Here is a 15,614-nt window from a genome sequence, read left to right on the forward strand (position 1 = left end):
GTGGTATCGGAGCCGTGGTCACCGTTTGATTGAAGGCTTAACAACCTCGGTGTCAAATTATGGCTCAAGTTGTGTTCAACCATGTGGGGGGCAAACCACCGTTCTTTGATGGCACATGCTATGATTATTAGAAGAGAAAGATGAGGATGTATCTTTGTTCAATCAATGATCAAGTATGGGAAGTGACCGAGAATGACTATGCTATCATTGATCCCGATGATCCAACCAACCAAGATAAGATCAACAAGCAATGCAATACAATGGCTCTCAACCCCATATACAATGCCATTGATTCATCAAGGATTGTGAAAGAGCAAATGAGGTGTGGAAGAGATTGGAGGAAACATATGAGGGCACACCGGAGGTGAAGAGTGCCAAGTTGTATATTCTCAAGGACAAGTTGACAAGCTTCAAAATGAAAGATGATGAGAGCATTCCGGAGATGTTCCATCGGTTACAAGTAATTGTCAATGACTTGAATGCTTTGGGAGAAAAGATCAAGAATGATGATGTCTCTCACCAGTTCTTGATGTGCCTACCTCCAAGGTTTGAAATGTTGAGATTGCTCATCATTAGAGGAGGATTAAAGGAGATCACCCCTAACCAAGTACTAGGTGATGTCATGACACAAGAGACATACCGTGTGGAAAGGGAGGGGGATGACAAGGAGGACAAGAAGGAAGAAGAAGACAAGAAGAAGAAAAGCATAGCATTCAAAGCTAGCTCCTCATCATACAAGAACAAGGGCAAGTCCAAGAAAGAATCAAGTGATGATGAGGATCTTAGTGATATTGATGATGAAGCTATGGCTCTCATTGTTCGCAAGATGGGCAAGTTCATGAAGAAGAAGGGCTATGGTACAAGAAAGAGAAGAGATCACACAAAGAGCAAAGAATATGTGAGAAGATGTTACAATTGCAAGAGCTCCGATCATGTTGTAGCAAATTGTCCTTACAATAGTGACAATGATGAAGATGAAAAGAAGAAGAACAAGAAGGACAACAAAGAAAAGAAAGAAAAGAAGGAGAAGAGGATGACCTTCCAAAAGAAGAAGAAAGGTGGAGGCTATGTGGTCACATGGGATAGTGATGGCTCTTTGGATGATGATAGCTCTAGTGATGATGACAAGAAACATCTCAAGAGAGCATTAGCAAGCATCGCCATCAACAAGAAGCTATCCATCTTCGACACTCCATCGACATGCCTCATGGCAAAGCCTACCAAGGTAAAATATGATGAGAGTAATAATGAATGTGAAAGTGATTCTTGTAGGGATGATGATGACAATGATGAGGAGTACACCAAGGAGGAGCTCTTGGATATGTGTGAGCAAGTGCACGCTTGCAATGAGATGAAGAGAAAGGAGTGCAAAGAATTGCGCAAGAAGCTAAAATCTCTTGAGCAATCCTTTGATGAGCTCAATGCCACTCATGAGAGGCTAATGGAAGCCCATGAGAAGCTTGGCAAAACTCACTCTAAGCTTGAAAAGGCTCACTCCTCTCTCATTGAGCAAGTCAAGAAGGAGGAAGCCAAGAAGGAGCAAGTGATAGTAACATGTGATGTGGGACTAACATGTGATCTTATTGATGAATCTATTCATGAACCCGTTATTGTTGCTCCTACTAACACTTCTTGTAGCACTACCACTTCCACTCCATCTATAAATGATGCATCACTTATGGTGGAAAATGAGAACCTTAAGAAGGAGGTGAATGAGCTTACTCGTGCCTTAGGCAATGCCTATGGTGGAGAAGCCCACTTGCTAAAGTACTTGGGTAGCCAAAGGTTTTCTCTCAACAAAGAGAGATTAGGCTATACCCCCAAGAAAGGCAAGGCGGCCTTTGTCACTCCCAAAGCTAGCTTTGTGAAGGGCAATGGTCGGTTTTGCAATAGATGCAAGCAAGTTGGGCATATAGAGCAAAATTGCAAGACTAACAAGAACAAGCTACCTAATGTATCCTTAATCAAATTTGATTATTGTTACATGCTTTATAAGGGTTCCAATGGTGTGAAGGCTAAGTTCATTCGTACACCAATTATGGGCCCAAAGAAGAAGTCCATTTGGGTACCAAAGACCTTGGTGACTAACCTACAAGGACCCAAGCAAGTTTGGGTACCTAAAAAGAATTGATCTTCTTTTGTAGGTAAATTATAAAGTCGGAGGAAGGCATTGGGTGCTTGATAGTGGGTGCACATAACACATGACCGGTGATTCAAGAATGTTCAATTCAATCAATGAAAGCAAGAGCAATGGGATTGATAGTATCACATTTGGTGACAATGGCAAAGGCAAGGTCAAAGGGCTTGGTAAGATTGCAACATCCAATGACTTGAGCATTTCCAATGTGCTACTTGTAGAGAGCTTGAACTTCAACTTATTATCGGTAGCTCAATTGTGTGATCTTGGTTTCAAGTGCATATTTGGTGTGGATGATGTAGAGATCATAAGTGTAGATGGCTCTAACTTAATATTCAAAGGATTTAGATATGAGAATCTATACTTAGTTGATTTCAATGCTAGAGAAGCTCAATTGTCAACATGTTTGATCACTAAGTCTAGCATGGGTTGGTTATGGCATAGAAGGCTTGGTCATGTTGGAATGAAACAATTGAACAAATTGATTAAGCATGACTTAGTTAGAGGCTTGAAAGATGTCACTTTTGAGAAAGATAAGCTATGTAGTGCATGTCAAGCTGAAAAGCAAGTCAGTAACACACATCCTAAGAAGAGTATGATGAGCACATCTAAGGCATTTGAGTTAATGCACATGGACTTGTTTGGACCAACCACATACACTAGCATTGGAGGAAATAAATATGGATTTGTGATTATGGATGATTTCACTAGATACACATGGGTATTCTTTCTTGGTGACAAGAGTGATATATTTGCAACATTCAAATCTTTTGTCAAGGGTATTCACAATGAGTTTGAAACAACAATCAAGAAAGTTAGAAGTGACAATGGAAGTGAATTCAAGAACACTAGAATTGATGAGTTATGTGATGAATTTGGAATTAGACATAAATTCTCGGCCAAGTATACTCCTCAATCAAATGGGTTAGTTGAAAGAAAGAATAGAACCTTGATTGATATGGCAAGATCAATGTTGAATGAGTACAATGTGAGTCATTCATTTTGGGCCGAAGCAATCAACACGGCTTGCTACTATAGCAACCGACTCTATTGTCGCCTCATGATGGAAAAGACACCTTATGAGCTATTGAATGGAAGAAAGCCCAACATAGCGTACTTTCGGGTTTTTGGTTGTAAATGCTATATATTGAAGAAAGGCACTAGATTGAGCAAGTTTGAAAAGAAATGTGATGAAGGTTCTTACTTGGTTACTCCACTACTAGCAAGGCTTATAGAGTTTGGAATTTGGCTAGTGGTACTCTTGAGGAGGTTCATGATGTGGAGTTTGATGAAACAAATGGTTCTCAAGAGGAAGATGAGAATCTAGATGATGTAAGAGACACTCAATTGGTCAATGCAATGAAGAACATGGACATTGGTGAGTTAAGGCCTAGAGAGGTGATTGATATTGAAGATGACAAGAATCAAGTGCTCTCTAACTCAAATGTGCAAGCTAGTGGTTCTCATGATCAAATCCAAGCAAGCACTAGTAATGGAAATGTGTAAGATCAACAAATGGCTAGTTCATCATCTCAACCTAGTGATCAATCAAATGCTAGCAATCAAGTGCAAGTGCTTCAACCAACCAATGTTGCAAGAGATCATCCATTGGGCACTATCATTGGTGATATTTCAAGAGGTGTGCAAACAAGATCAAGATTGGCTTCATTTTGTGAGCATTTCTCATTTGTGTCATCCATTGAACCTAAGAAGATAGATGAAGCTTTGAAGGATGTTGATTGAATAAATGCTATGCATGAAGAGCTAAACAACTTCACAAGAAACCAAGTATGGGATTTAGTTGATAGGCCTAAGGATCATAATGTGATTGGAACTAAGTGGGTCTTTCGGAACAAGCAAGATCAAGATGGGATAGTAATAAGGAACAAAGCAAGATTAGTGGCTTAAGGTTACACTCAAGTTGAAGGTCTTGACTTTGGAGAAACATATGCCCCGATTGCAAGATTAGAAGCAATTAGGATCTTGCTAGCTTATGCTTGTGCCCACAACATTAAGTTGTACCAAATGGATGTGAAAAGTGCATTTCTAAATGGGTACATCAATGAGCTTGTGTATGTTGAGCAACCTCCCGGTTTTAAAGATGAGAAGAAACCCAACCATGTCTACAAGTTGAGAAAGGATTTGTATGGATTGAAACAAGCACCTAGAGCATGGTATGAGAGATTGAGGGATTTCCTACTCTCTAAAGGATTCAAGATGGGAAAGGTTGACACCACTCTCTTCACAAAGAAGCTTGGAAATGACTTGTTTGTGATGCAAATCTATGTTGATGATATCATCTTTGGATCAACAAATCAAGAATTTTGTGAGGAGTTTGGCAAGATGATGGCAAGTGAGTTTGAGATGTCTATGATTGGAGAGCTTAGTTACTCCCTTGGTCTTCAAATCAAGCAAATGAAGAATGGCACATTTGTGAGTCAAGGCAAGTATATCAAGGACATGCTCAAGAAGTTTGAAATGGATGAGAGTAAAGCTATTAGTACACCAATGGGGACAAGTGGTAGCTTAGATAGTGATGCTAGTGGCAACATGGTGGATCAAAAGATGTATCGGTCTATGATTGGAAGCCTACTCTATGTGACCGCATCAAGGCCGGATGTGATGTTTAGTGTATGCATGTGTGCTAGATTTCAAGCCTCACCAAGAGAAAGTCATTTGAAGGCAACTAAGAGAATATTGAGGTACTTGAAGCATACACAACATGTTGGATTATGGTATCCCAAAGGAGCAAGATTTGAGTTGATTGGATATTCAGATTCTGATTATGCGGGATGCAAAGTTGAGAAAAAGAGCACATCGGGCACATGTCAACTATTGAGAAGATCACTTGTGTCTTGGTCATCAAAGAAGCAAAATAGTGTAGCACTCTCAACCGCCGAAGCGGAGTACATTTCGGCCGGTAGTTGTTGTGCTCAATTACTTTGGATGAAGGCTACTTTGAGTGACTTTGGAATTAGATTCAAGCAAGTGCCATTGCTATGTGACAATGAAAGTGTCGTAAAGCTCACCAACAACCCGGTTCAACACTCAAGAAAAAAGCATATAGATGTCCGTCATCACTTCATAAGAGATCACCAACAAAAAGGGGACATTTGCATAGAGAGTGTGGGCACCAAAGATCAACTTGCCGACATATTCACTAAGCCACTTGATGAAAAGAGGTTTTGCAAGCTAAGGAATGAATTGAACATACTTGACTTCTCCAATATGTGTTGATGCACCCCCACTATATGACATGCCTCTCCTTCGAGCAAAGCAAGGTAAAGTTGATTAACATGTCATCCATCTAGTCATTCCTATCATGTCCTAGGCTCATTCATGAAAATCAAATGAATTTGATGCTTATATGGTACCACTATTGCTTGTATGTTTGAAATGATCTAGTGGTAGCATATGACATGTTTGTGGGCTTGTAAATCTAGTGTTTGATTTAGAAAATGAGCTATAAGTGTTTAACTCAACATGGTACAAGATAACCCTTATTTGGAGGTGTGAAGAAGCTTGTCCTTGGATCAAACCGAGTTAAATATCTTTTGCAAATAATCTAGATTGAACCAAATTGGGAAAATGATCCTTATTTCACATGGTTTCACCCCAACATATCTATAATTTGAGGCCACCTTTTATGCAAATTGTTGACATTAATAATCCTACCCTATCTATACTTTAAGCCTTTGTGGTCATTGATGACAAAGGGGGAGAAATAGTGTATAAAGATAGTGAAACAAAGGGGGAGAGATAACATATGACAAAAGAAGGGGATCAATTAAAATTTTGAGCATACAAATAGGGGGAGCAAGCTCATAAACTTGTATGGTGCATTTGAATGAGCATTACATATGTTTGCTTGCATGGCATAAGTTTTAATTTCAAATATCCATGCTTGTGTGGTGTATGCTAGTTGTAGGTTTGAATGTTGAAATGAAAAACTAGCATGCATAGGCTAAGTAACTAGACTTATGTTCATTCTATGGAAACTAAACCCTTGCATGTAATGTTGATCTCACGGGGTATTCTAGTTCTTGTATGTCTAGTTACCAATGGTGCTAAGGATGATATATTGCTGCACTCCGATTGGTATCACGCTTCAAAGGTCCATCTCTTATACCTTAGCATCATTTGGTAGAAATTGACTCCTATATTTCCTATCTAAGCATATGTGCAAGCTTCAATCCAAACTCTTAGCACATATGTAGGGGGATCAATTGCTATCATATGGAGTTCATGAAACTTGCCCATATCCTTTACACATGGTAAATATACTTGGGCAAGCAACATGGATTCAAATGTACTTTAATTCATATCTTTGTATAAGGGTTGTCATCAATTACCAAAAAGGGGGAGATTGAAAGCTCTAGCTTGGTTTTGGTTAATTGATGAAACCCTAAGTGCTAACCTAGTTTATCAAGATGATTATGAGACAGGTAGCACTACTCCAAGTGATGAAGCAATGGCGAAGATCATGACAATGATGATGGCATGGTGATGGTCAAATGCTTAAACTTGGAAAAGAAGAAAGAGAAAAACAAAAGGCTCAAGGCAAAGGTATAAAATGTAGGAGCCATTTTGTTTTAGTGATCAAGGCACTTAGTGAGTGTGATCACATTTAGGATAGATAGCCGTACTATTAAGAGGAGTGAAACTCGTATTGAAATGCGGTTATCAAAGTGCCACTAGATGCTCTAATTCATTGCATATGCATTTAGGATCTAGTGAAGTACTAACACCCTTGAAAATGTTTGTGAAAATATGCTAACACATGTGCACAAGGTGATACACTTGGTGGTTGGCATATTTGAGCAAGGGTGAAGAAGTTAGAGGTGAAATGGAGTTGGTCGAAATGATGCCAGCGTCGATCATGTGACCGGACGTTGGATCAAATTGCACCAGACGCTGACTGCCTATGTTCGGTCACATTGACCTAGCAGTACAGTATCTAGGGTATACCACTGGACGCTGGGCTGTGTCCGGTCGAGGTGGACCGGACGCGTCCGGTTGAAGAAATACGCCTCGGGGAGCTTACTGGAAACGACCGAACGCTGGGGCTTCAGCGTCCGGTCAGTTTTGCTGGAGCGTTCGGTCAGCTTCGTAGCTGTTGAAATCTAACGAACAGCGTTTGAAGCAAGTGACGCGTGGCGTCCATCGGGCGACCGGACGCTGAGGGCCAGGGTCCGGTCAGTATGACCGGAGCGTCCGGCCAGAGCACGTTTTGCCCAGTGAAGGGGTATAACGGCTCTATTCCATGGGAGCTTCTATTTACACCCCATGGCCAGCTGAAGCTCTAACTCTTGCACATTTTCATTGACATAGCAACCTTGTGAGCTTAGCCAAAGCCCTCCCACTCATCTCCATCATTGATTCATCATCATTGTGAGATTGGGAGAGAATCCAAGTGCATTGCTTGAGTGATTGCATCTAGAGGCACTTGACATTCGTGTTGCGCTGTGGATTTCGCTTGTTACTCTTGGTGGTTGCCACCACCTAGACGGTTGGAGCAGCGGTGGAGGATCAGCATGAGTTGGTGATTGTTCGTGGCCACCTTCGGTGATTGTGAGGGGAGTTGTACCTTCCCCGACAGAGCGCCGAAAGGTAACTCTAGTAAATTGCTTGTGTCATTGAGTTACCTCACTTGTGGGTCGGTTCTTGCGGTGTCCTATCGTGTGGACGAGGTTTGTGAAACACCTCTTAGCCGCCGAATCACCGAGTGTTGGTCGACACAACAGGGACTAGCGTGTTGGCAAGCACGTGAACCTCAGGAGAAAAATCAATTGTCTCTTGTCATTTGCATTCTCCCGGTGATTGGTATAATCTTCATCTTATGATTGGTTCATCCCCTACACGGTGGTATAATCACCCTACTCACTTATTTACATTCTTGCAAACTAGTTGATACAAGCTCTTTAGTGTAATTAGAATTGAGAGCTTGCTTTACTATTTACATTCATCTAGTTGAGCTCTTTAGAGTAGCATGTTTGAGAGCTCTTAGTGAGTAGTTACATAGCAAGTTTGGGTGCCTAATTAATCATTGCAACTAGAATTGTTGGATAGGTGGCTTGCAACCCTTGTAGAGCTAGAGCAAGTTTGCATTACGCTATTTGTCATACTAATCAAATTGCTCTAGTTGATTTGTAGATTTTTAAATAGGCTATTCTCCCCCCCCTCTAGCCATATTAGGACCTTTCAACAGTGTTGTGCTAGTGCTCAATGTGAGCACGATATGCAAGAGAGGCTTTATCATTTGGAGCAGCAGGCAGGTATTGTGTCTTCTCCTCCGCTGCCGTTTGTGCCTCCCCGTGATCCGTTGGCACTATATGATGAGGCATGTGCGACATATGAGGATGATACTGCTTCTCGCCCTCATGGCAAGGGCAAGGCCACCGACGACGATGAGGACTACATGCAAGAGGATGACGACGACGACGGTGGTGACAATGATGGTGATCAAGATGACGATGATGACTACAAGGACGAGTAGTTGGTTATTCACGCGGCCTACCCCTTTTAGCACTTGGTGACAAAGGGGGAGTGTTAGGCTTTGATTCATCTTGTAATAAGCTAGTTGGTCTTTTAGTTTCAAAACTTTAAAACCTTCAGTGTGTATGAACTATGCCATGTGGTGGCTAGTTTGTGGTGGACAACTATCTATATTTTTTTGTGATGAATGATTGTAGGACAAGTTATGGTTATCTATCTAGATTATTAGCTTGTGCTTGTCTCTACTTGTGATGATGGATGTGTTTTGTGATGGCCATGTGTTGCTTCAAATTTCTACCTTGAAATCTTGGCCATCATATTCTATTTTACTTGTTGTGTGAAATAACATGTCATATTGCATTTCTTTTCACGGATATATATTTGTTCACACACACACTTGTTACACCCCACAAATTGCAAAATTTAGGGGGGCTTTTGACTTGATGTATGCAAATCATGTATAGATGATTCTAATTGAAATTCAAATTCATGCATACATGAAGGGGGAGATCTTCATAAATTTTGGGGTTCAAAAGCTTTAAATTCTTTCATTCTTATAAAAGCCTAAGTTGGTTGTCATCAATTACCAAAAAGGAGGAGATTGAAAGTGCATTTGCCCCCTATGTGGGTTTTGGCGTATTGATGACATCCAAATTAGGGACTAAGGTGATCTTAATGAGATATGTCGTAGCTATTAGTACTGTGAAAGATTCAAAGAGTTGATAAAGATGAAATGGTATCCCTCAATTTTTGAAGCTGTAAAGGTGGACAAACTCAAAGCGCTCTCTGAAGTTTTTATTTTTTCTTTTGAGTTTAGGATCCGCCGCACTATAAAGAGGGATGCAAACTTAGTTGGTCTGAGGAAGATAGAGTGCTCAAGCATAAAAATAAAATCAATAGAGAGACACTCTAGTACTCCCCGAGCACATAGAATATTTTTGTGTGATTGCAGGTGTCGGAAGTCCCGACGTAAGCCAGAACTTCCGACGGTCGGAAGTCACGACTCATGCCGGGAGTCCTGATGCCCAGTCACTTAGCCTGCGTGGTGACTGTGGTCGTCGAAAGTCCCGACGTGAGTCGGAACTCTCGATAGTCGGAAGTCCCGACCCAAGTTGGAAGTCCCAACACCTGTAGTTCTTCTAGCCGGCTATTTGTGCCCATCAGAAGTCCTGACCCTTGTCAGGAGTCCCGACATCGAAGGTTCTGCTGGTTGACTGACTGCGCACGTCAGAAGTCCCGACGTACGTCGGGAGTCCCGACCGTCGGAAATCCCGACATTTGTTGGGAGTTCCAACACTGACTTGCTCCTATGGACTTCTGACCTTGGGTGAACAATGTTTTCTGTTAACATCGGAAGTCCTAAAATCTGCATCGGAATTTTCGACGTAGATCTGAACGGTTAGATTTGTACTAAGAGTATAAATAGCCCTCTCTTCACTTCTAACCATTACGGACTCATTCATAGCTCACACCTTCGTGTTCAACAGCTCCCAAGCAACAAAAGCACCCCTCTCCTTCCCCCTTTGCTCCAATCTTCGATTCCCCTAGGGTTTTGAGTGAAAAGAGAGTGGATTAAGTGAGAGCATCACCTTGAGAAGCTTGAGCACTTGATTTCTTCATCAAGTCCCGTTGATTTTGCATCTATTACTCTTGGGGCTTTGCCCCTAGCTGGCTAGGCGTTGCCCAAGAGCTTCCATCTTGTGGAAGAGCCTTGGGAAGTTTGTATTATCCTTGATTTTTTAGTGGAAAGCTCAAGTGACCTTTGTGGTCGCTTTGAGAGAGACAAGGAGGTGAAATAGACTCTGACCTTTGTGGTCACCTCAACAACGAGGACGTAGGAGCTCCTTTGTGGGGTTGCCGAACCTTGGGATAAATCTTGTGTCCCATGTGCTTGTTGTTGTGATTGCTAGAGATTACTTGTATTTGTTTGTCTCTCTGTCTCGAATTTCATTTTAGGGTTTGGACTTGATCTACGGTTTGGAGGCGTTATGGCATCAAGAGAGTGACTCAACATCTTCACCAAACCACTAGGAAGTGGGGTTGTAAGATTCTTTATCCGTAAAGTTAAATTTGGCACTGCTTTTATAGTTCACGTAGGCGTCGGGACTGCTGACGTTTGCGCCGGAACTTCTGATGACGTTGGGAGTTTCGACCTAAACGCCGGGACTTCCGACATTGACTGACAAATTTGAACTTAGCATTTGTAGTTAATTTTTAGATACGCCTATTCACCCCCTCTAGGCATTGTTAGATCCTTTGAAGTTGGATCACGTGAGGGTCAGTCGATTGCTCCACTATCGTTCTTCCTAATAGCAGGTCCTCATAATTTTAGTATGCTTTATGTGTCCTTTGTCTTGCCTCATCGTTATTATTCTCCTACGCCCTCTCGAGGGCTCCCATAGGTCTATGACAATTCATTTGCACATGCTAATGAGACTCTAGATGTGGAACAGGTTAGGACTCGAAGAGAGGGAAGTAGAACAAAACTACCTCTACCCCAACACGAAGATAAAAACCGGTGATAAACACATAGATTAGGAAGCGGGCACGTGAATGTAACATAGCTCGAGCAGAGGATATAATGGATGCAACAAATTCGTGGTGAAAATATCTATTAAAAAGTTGAAAATACTCATTAAAAAATACGACCGGGTGATTTAGTACTAGAGATCAAAGCATTAGTAAGAAATCAAAATGAGAGTTATATAGTTTGAAAACACAAAAACCACAAAAAGAAAAGAAAAGTCAGAGCAGACAAAAATTTTATTTATAGGAGAGAAAAAAGGAAAAAACACAGAAGAAAAACAAATGAGGAAACCGAGAAAAAAAGATGCAAAACAGAAAAACAAAAAAAAAGATGGACGAAACTAAAAAAACAAAACCATGTGAAAACGGAGTCTAAAAACACCCGCGGACGGACTACCTCTCCCGCTTAATATTAGGAAAGAAAAAAGAAAGAAAAAAGAAAAAAAAACATCTGACCAACCACGGGAACAGGCAGAAACAGAAACGGAAACGATGAAAAAAATACATGATGTTTATTTATTAGGAAATCAGATTAGATCGGAGAAATTTATTCATTAGGATTACTATCAGCTTTACCTCGAGACTCCTGGCACGGAGAAACACGGACGGGGTGGTATACTGATAGTCAGGACTGGTTAGTTTTTTTATTATTAGGAGTATAAATAGATAGTGATAATCGTCCATACGCACACGATCGTGTTTCCTTATAGTTGGCCGGATCAAACTCGTACACAACTGCACATATGAGGCAATTGCTTGTCGTCGAATCCTAGCCGTCATGGAAGTGGAACTGATACTAGTGCTATTCTAACCGGTACGAGCACAAGTCGTATATCAAAGTTCGGATGAAAAAAAACTCTCCATCGTACGGTAGTAGAGAGAGACGGACCAAAAAATGGATGAACAAAGAAAATGGTCCGAAATTTTACCTCTTTATTATATAGATATAGATATAGATATATACGTTGTATATATATAAATATCTATATATATACTTAATAATAAAGAGGCAAAATTTCTCTCCACCCATTTTTTGTCCAGCCATTACTTAACTAACTTTATGAATGTGGAAAACCGTCTATAGCCTTTCTCTTTATATAACTAGGAATCCTAATCCACTAGATCTCTACGATTTCGGGTGAATACGAATCTTAATCCTAATAGAAAAAATATAATAATAAGAACAACTAGGAATCTTAATCCAATTAGATCTCTCTAATTTCGAGTAACCAGAATAGGAATCTTAATCCAAATGTAAAAATATAAGAATAGAAATCTAATAAAGAGGAAAGAAGGGTAGAATTTCTTTCTTTCCTTTCTTTTTTTTTTGTTCTTTTTCACTTTTTTCTGGTTTGTCCGTTTTTACTTGCTCCGAGTATGTGTTGCTTTACGTTCATTTAGACGTTTTTCATTATGCTCCGAATATGTTCTGATTTTTTTCCGTGGCTATTTTCTAGAATACATTCCAATTTTTGTCATGACTGTTTTCTACTTTGTTTCGAGTATGCTCAGATTTTTTTTCTCATGGATGTTTTTGACACTGGCTCCACTTTTCTGATTTTGTTTTCATTGTTTTCTTCACCTGATTTTTGTGTGTTCTAATAAATATAATAATAATAAAAACAAATAATAAGTAAGAGATCACATCCATTTTAATCTTTGACTCCTTAGGAAACAAAGATTTTTACCACTAAGTTAATTTAATTTTTGACTCGAACTTACGACCCATGGTACAACTCACTACGTATTAGATCCCGTTGCAACGAATGGGCATGCTTGCTTGTAAACATAAAAATTGAACCTTGACCTTTCACTAATATACAAATATTTCCACTATTAATTTGTTAACGTAGTTTTGATTAAGAACAAAACATATTATTGTTCAAATATGGATAAGTTGATTGTCCAACTAATCTTACGATGAACTCAAAATTTGAGCGGCTTGTTATCCAACTAATCTAAATAAATGTGTTTGCAAACTATATGGATATGATGTAATACTGCAATCCATGATGAGAGCTGCCATGTAAAAAACCGAGGATTAGATAAGTAATATTTTTGTTGTTTTGCATAAATGTTTGGTTGCTTTTTTTTTTCTCGATGCGACTATAAACATATTTGATAGTAAAAACATGTCTATTAGTATCTCCTGCGGTTGCAATAATGGATGTAGCCAAGATTTTGAACGCGTCTATAAACTTGAACCGTTGCGGCTGATTGATTCGAATTCGATCACGAGTTAATTTGCCGGACTTCATATAAAAAGAGCAGGTCAAGACTCGTGGTCGTCGCCGGATTTGCCGCTACAAGAATAGTCAATCGAACGCCTAGGCCCTGGACTGGACTCCTCCGGACTGCTCCACCGCTCGTCGGCTCATGGCCGAATCCGAATCACCTGACCCCACCGTGTCCGAGGCGATTCGTAGAACACCACAACTCGCACCTCCTGCCCCCCTTGCTCAGTACTCATATAAACACGCCACGTTCCTATTGCATCTCCAAACGCAGACACCGAAGAAGAAAAGCTCGAGGGTTGAGACAGCAACGGCGATGGCATATCGGCGGTTCTTCGACTACAATCCTTACGGCTACTACTATGCCGCCCCGTACAACTACGACTCTTACTACGAGCAGCAGCCCGCGGCCACCCGCAGGTCCACAAGGGGCATCTTTGCGGGCGCCGAGCCGGCGGCCGCGAAACCCGCGCCAAGGGCGAGGAAGACGAGGGAGACGAAGACGTCGTTCTCGATCCCAGTCCACGGGCCCGACTCGGATAACGAACCGGAGCCGGAGCTGAAGCAGAAGGCGCCGGGAGCGCGCGCGAAACCGGTGGCGCCGGCGATGTCCGCGAAGGAGGCTGTGGTGAGGATGCAGGCGGCGGCGCGCGGGTTCCTGGCGAGGAAGTCGGTGCGGGCGGTGCGCGAGGTCGCGCACGAGGCGAAGCAAGTCCGGAAGAAGATGGCGTCCGAGGCGGAGGCCCTAGTCACGGACCCCAGGGCGCGCGTCGCCGTGGGCGAGGCGCTGATGAGGATGCTGCTACGGCTCGACGCGGTGCGCGGCGCGCGCGACTACCGGAGGAGGGTCACCAAGCGAGTGCTTCTGCTGCAGGACGCCGTCGACGCGCTCGAGACTAAGCCGGCGCCGTCGGCGGCGCCTGTGGAGGACGCGACAGAGGCCGACGCACCTGAGGCGACGGCCGTCGAGACGGTGGAGGAGAGCGCGGCAGCGCCGGAGTTGGCAGACGCCGTGGAGCGCGGTGGTGAGATGGAGAGCATCAAGACAGCGGTGGACACGCCCACCCAGGTGGAGGTCGACGAAGCAGTAGCCGCCAGCGATCCTGAGGCGAAAGCGGGAGAGGGAGAGGAAAAGGAAGTGGTGCCGGGCGACGCCAATGCTGATGTCGACGAGCCGGAGGATTCGGACGCGGAGGGCGAGTGGGAGATGGTGATGGAGGAAAACGCAGTCGTGGCAGCCACGCCCGACGACCATGAGCCACCGCGCAAGGTACCGGCGTGTCCGTTGGAGACCATGGGGACTGCAAGTGCCGGCGCCGCCTCTGACGGTGTGGACGCGAGGAAGGTGATGGAGATGGTGGCCGCGCTGTGCGAGCAGAGCGCGCAACAGTGCGCGGTGATCGGCGCGCTGGCCGAGCGTGTGGACGCGCTGGAGCGTACCGTGCGGCGGATGGAGGATGCCGAGAGCCGCCGGCGCCGACCCAAGAAGCTAAGCACATAGGCCAAGTGAAGCATCAACGTTTTCCAGAGATTGATGACACACCAGCCATTAATAGAGATTTAAACAGTTTTAGAATTTTACATTGCTTCTAATCTCGGCCTTTACTATTCCAGACACTAGATTGTTTATATTTATTTTATTATAGTAATGGAGTTCTTCACAGTTTTTTTTTTTTTTTTTTTTGCCTTTTGAACTCTTGGTACTGAGACTACACACTATTTGAGCGCTTACCGTCGGAGGTCACTCCACATTTACCTCTAAGATAAGGGCAACTGCTCCATTACTCCCTTTTTTAAAAACGGTACGAATCTCAAAGCAGGGAATTAAAGGAAATGATTATTTTATATTACTAGATAAATGTCCGTGTGTTGTAACGGGAAAACTTAATACCATGATAACATATGTACGAGAATCTATTCTACTGTTATATAAAAAAGATAGTGCGACGTGATGTTTGGAACATTAATATTACACATGTGTTCAAGAAAGAAAGATAATTAAAATAGTTCGATCAAAAGAGCGTGCTTTGCACGCACACAAACAAGCTGTAGCGGATCACAAATAAAAAATGGTCCATAAGATTTTTAAGATGCGGTGTCTGACTTCTTGCACGTGAAGCATGCAAATGGCTGAAGCTATAGTTGAATGTATCCTCCATATAAATTGTTCGTTAATTTTTAAAGCTAAAATGTCGTTGACTATCTTGAAAAAATATGTATCG

The 15,614-nt window shown here is 42.2% G+C and overlaps 1 protein-coding gene across 1 annotated transcript; it reads left to right on the forward strand.

The window, feature by feature from the left end:
- The first annotated feature begins 13,708 nt into the window (after positions 1 to 13,708).
- LOC136479997 (cilia- and flagella-associated protein 91-like) lies at positions 13,709 to 14,893 on the forward strand. The gene has a single exon (XM_066477684.1). The coding sequence runs from the start codon at positions 13,709 to 13,711 to the stop codon at positions 14,891 to 14,893; it is 1,185 nt and encodes a 394-aa protein (XP_066333781.1).
- Positions 14,894 to 15,614: the final 721 nt, after the last annotated feature.

Source organism: Miscanthus floridulus, chromosome 9 (genome assembly GCF_019320115.1).
Source record: "Miscanthus floridulus cultivar M001 chromosome 9, ASM1932011v1, whole genome shotgun sequence".
Classification (NCBI taxonomy): domain Eukaryota; kingdom Viridiplantae; phylum Streptophyta; class Magnoliopsida; order Poales; family Poaceae; genus Miscanthus; species Miscanthus floridulus.

Excerpts from the sequence above, each read along its gene's own strand:
- LOC136479997 (XM_066477684.1), top strand. The coding sequence starts at position 13,709 with ATGGCATATCGGCGGTTCTTCGACTACAATCCTTACGGCTACTACTAT.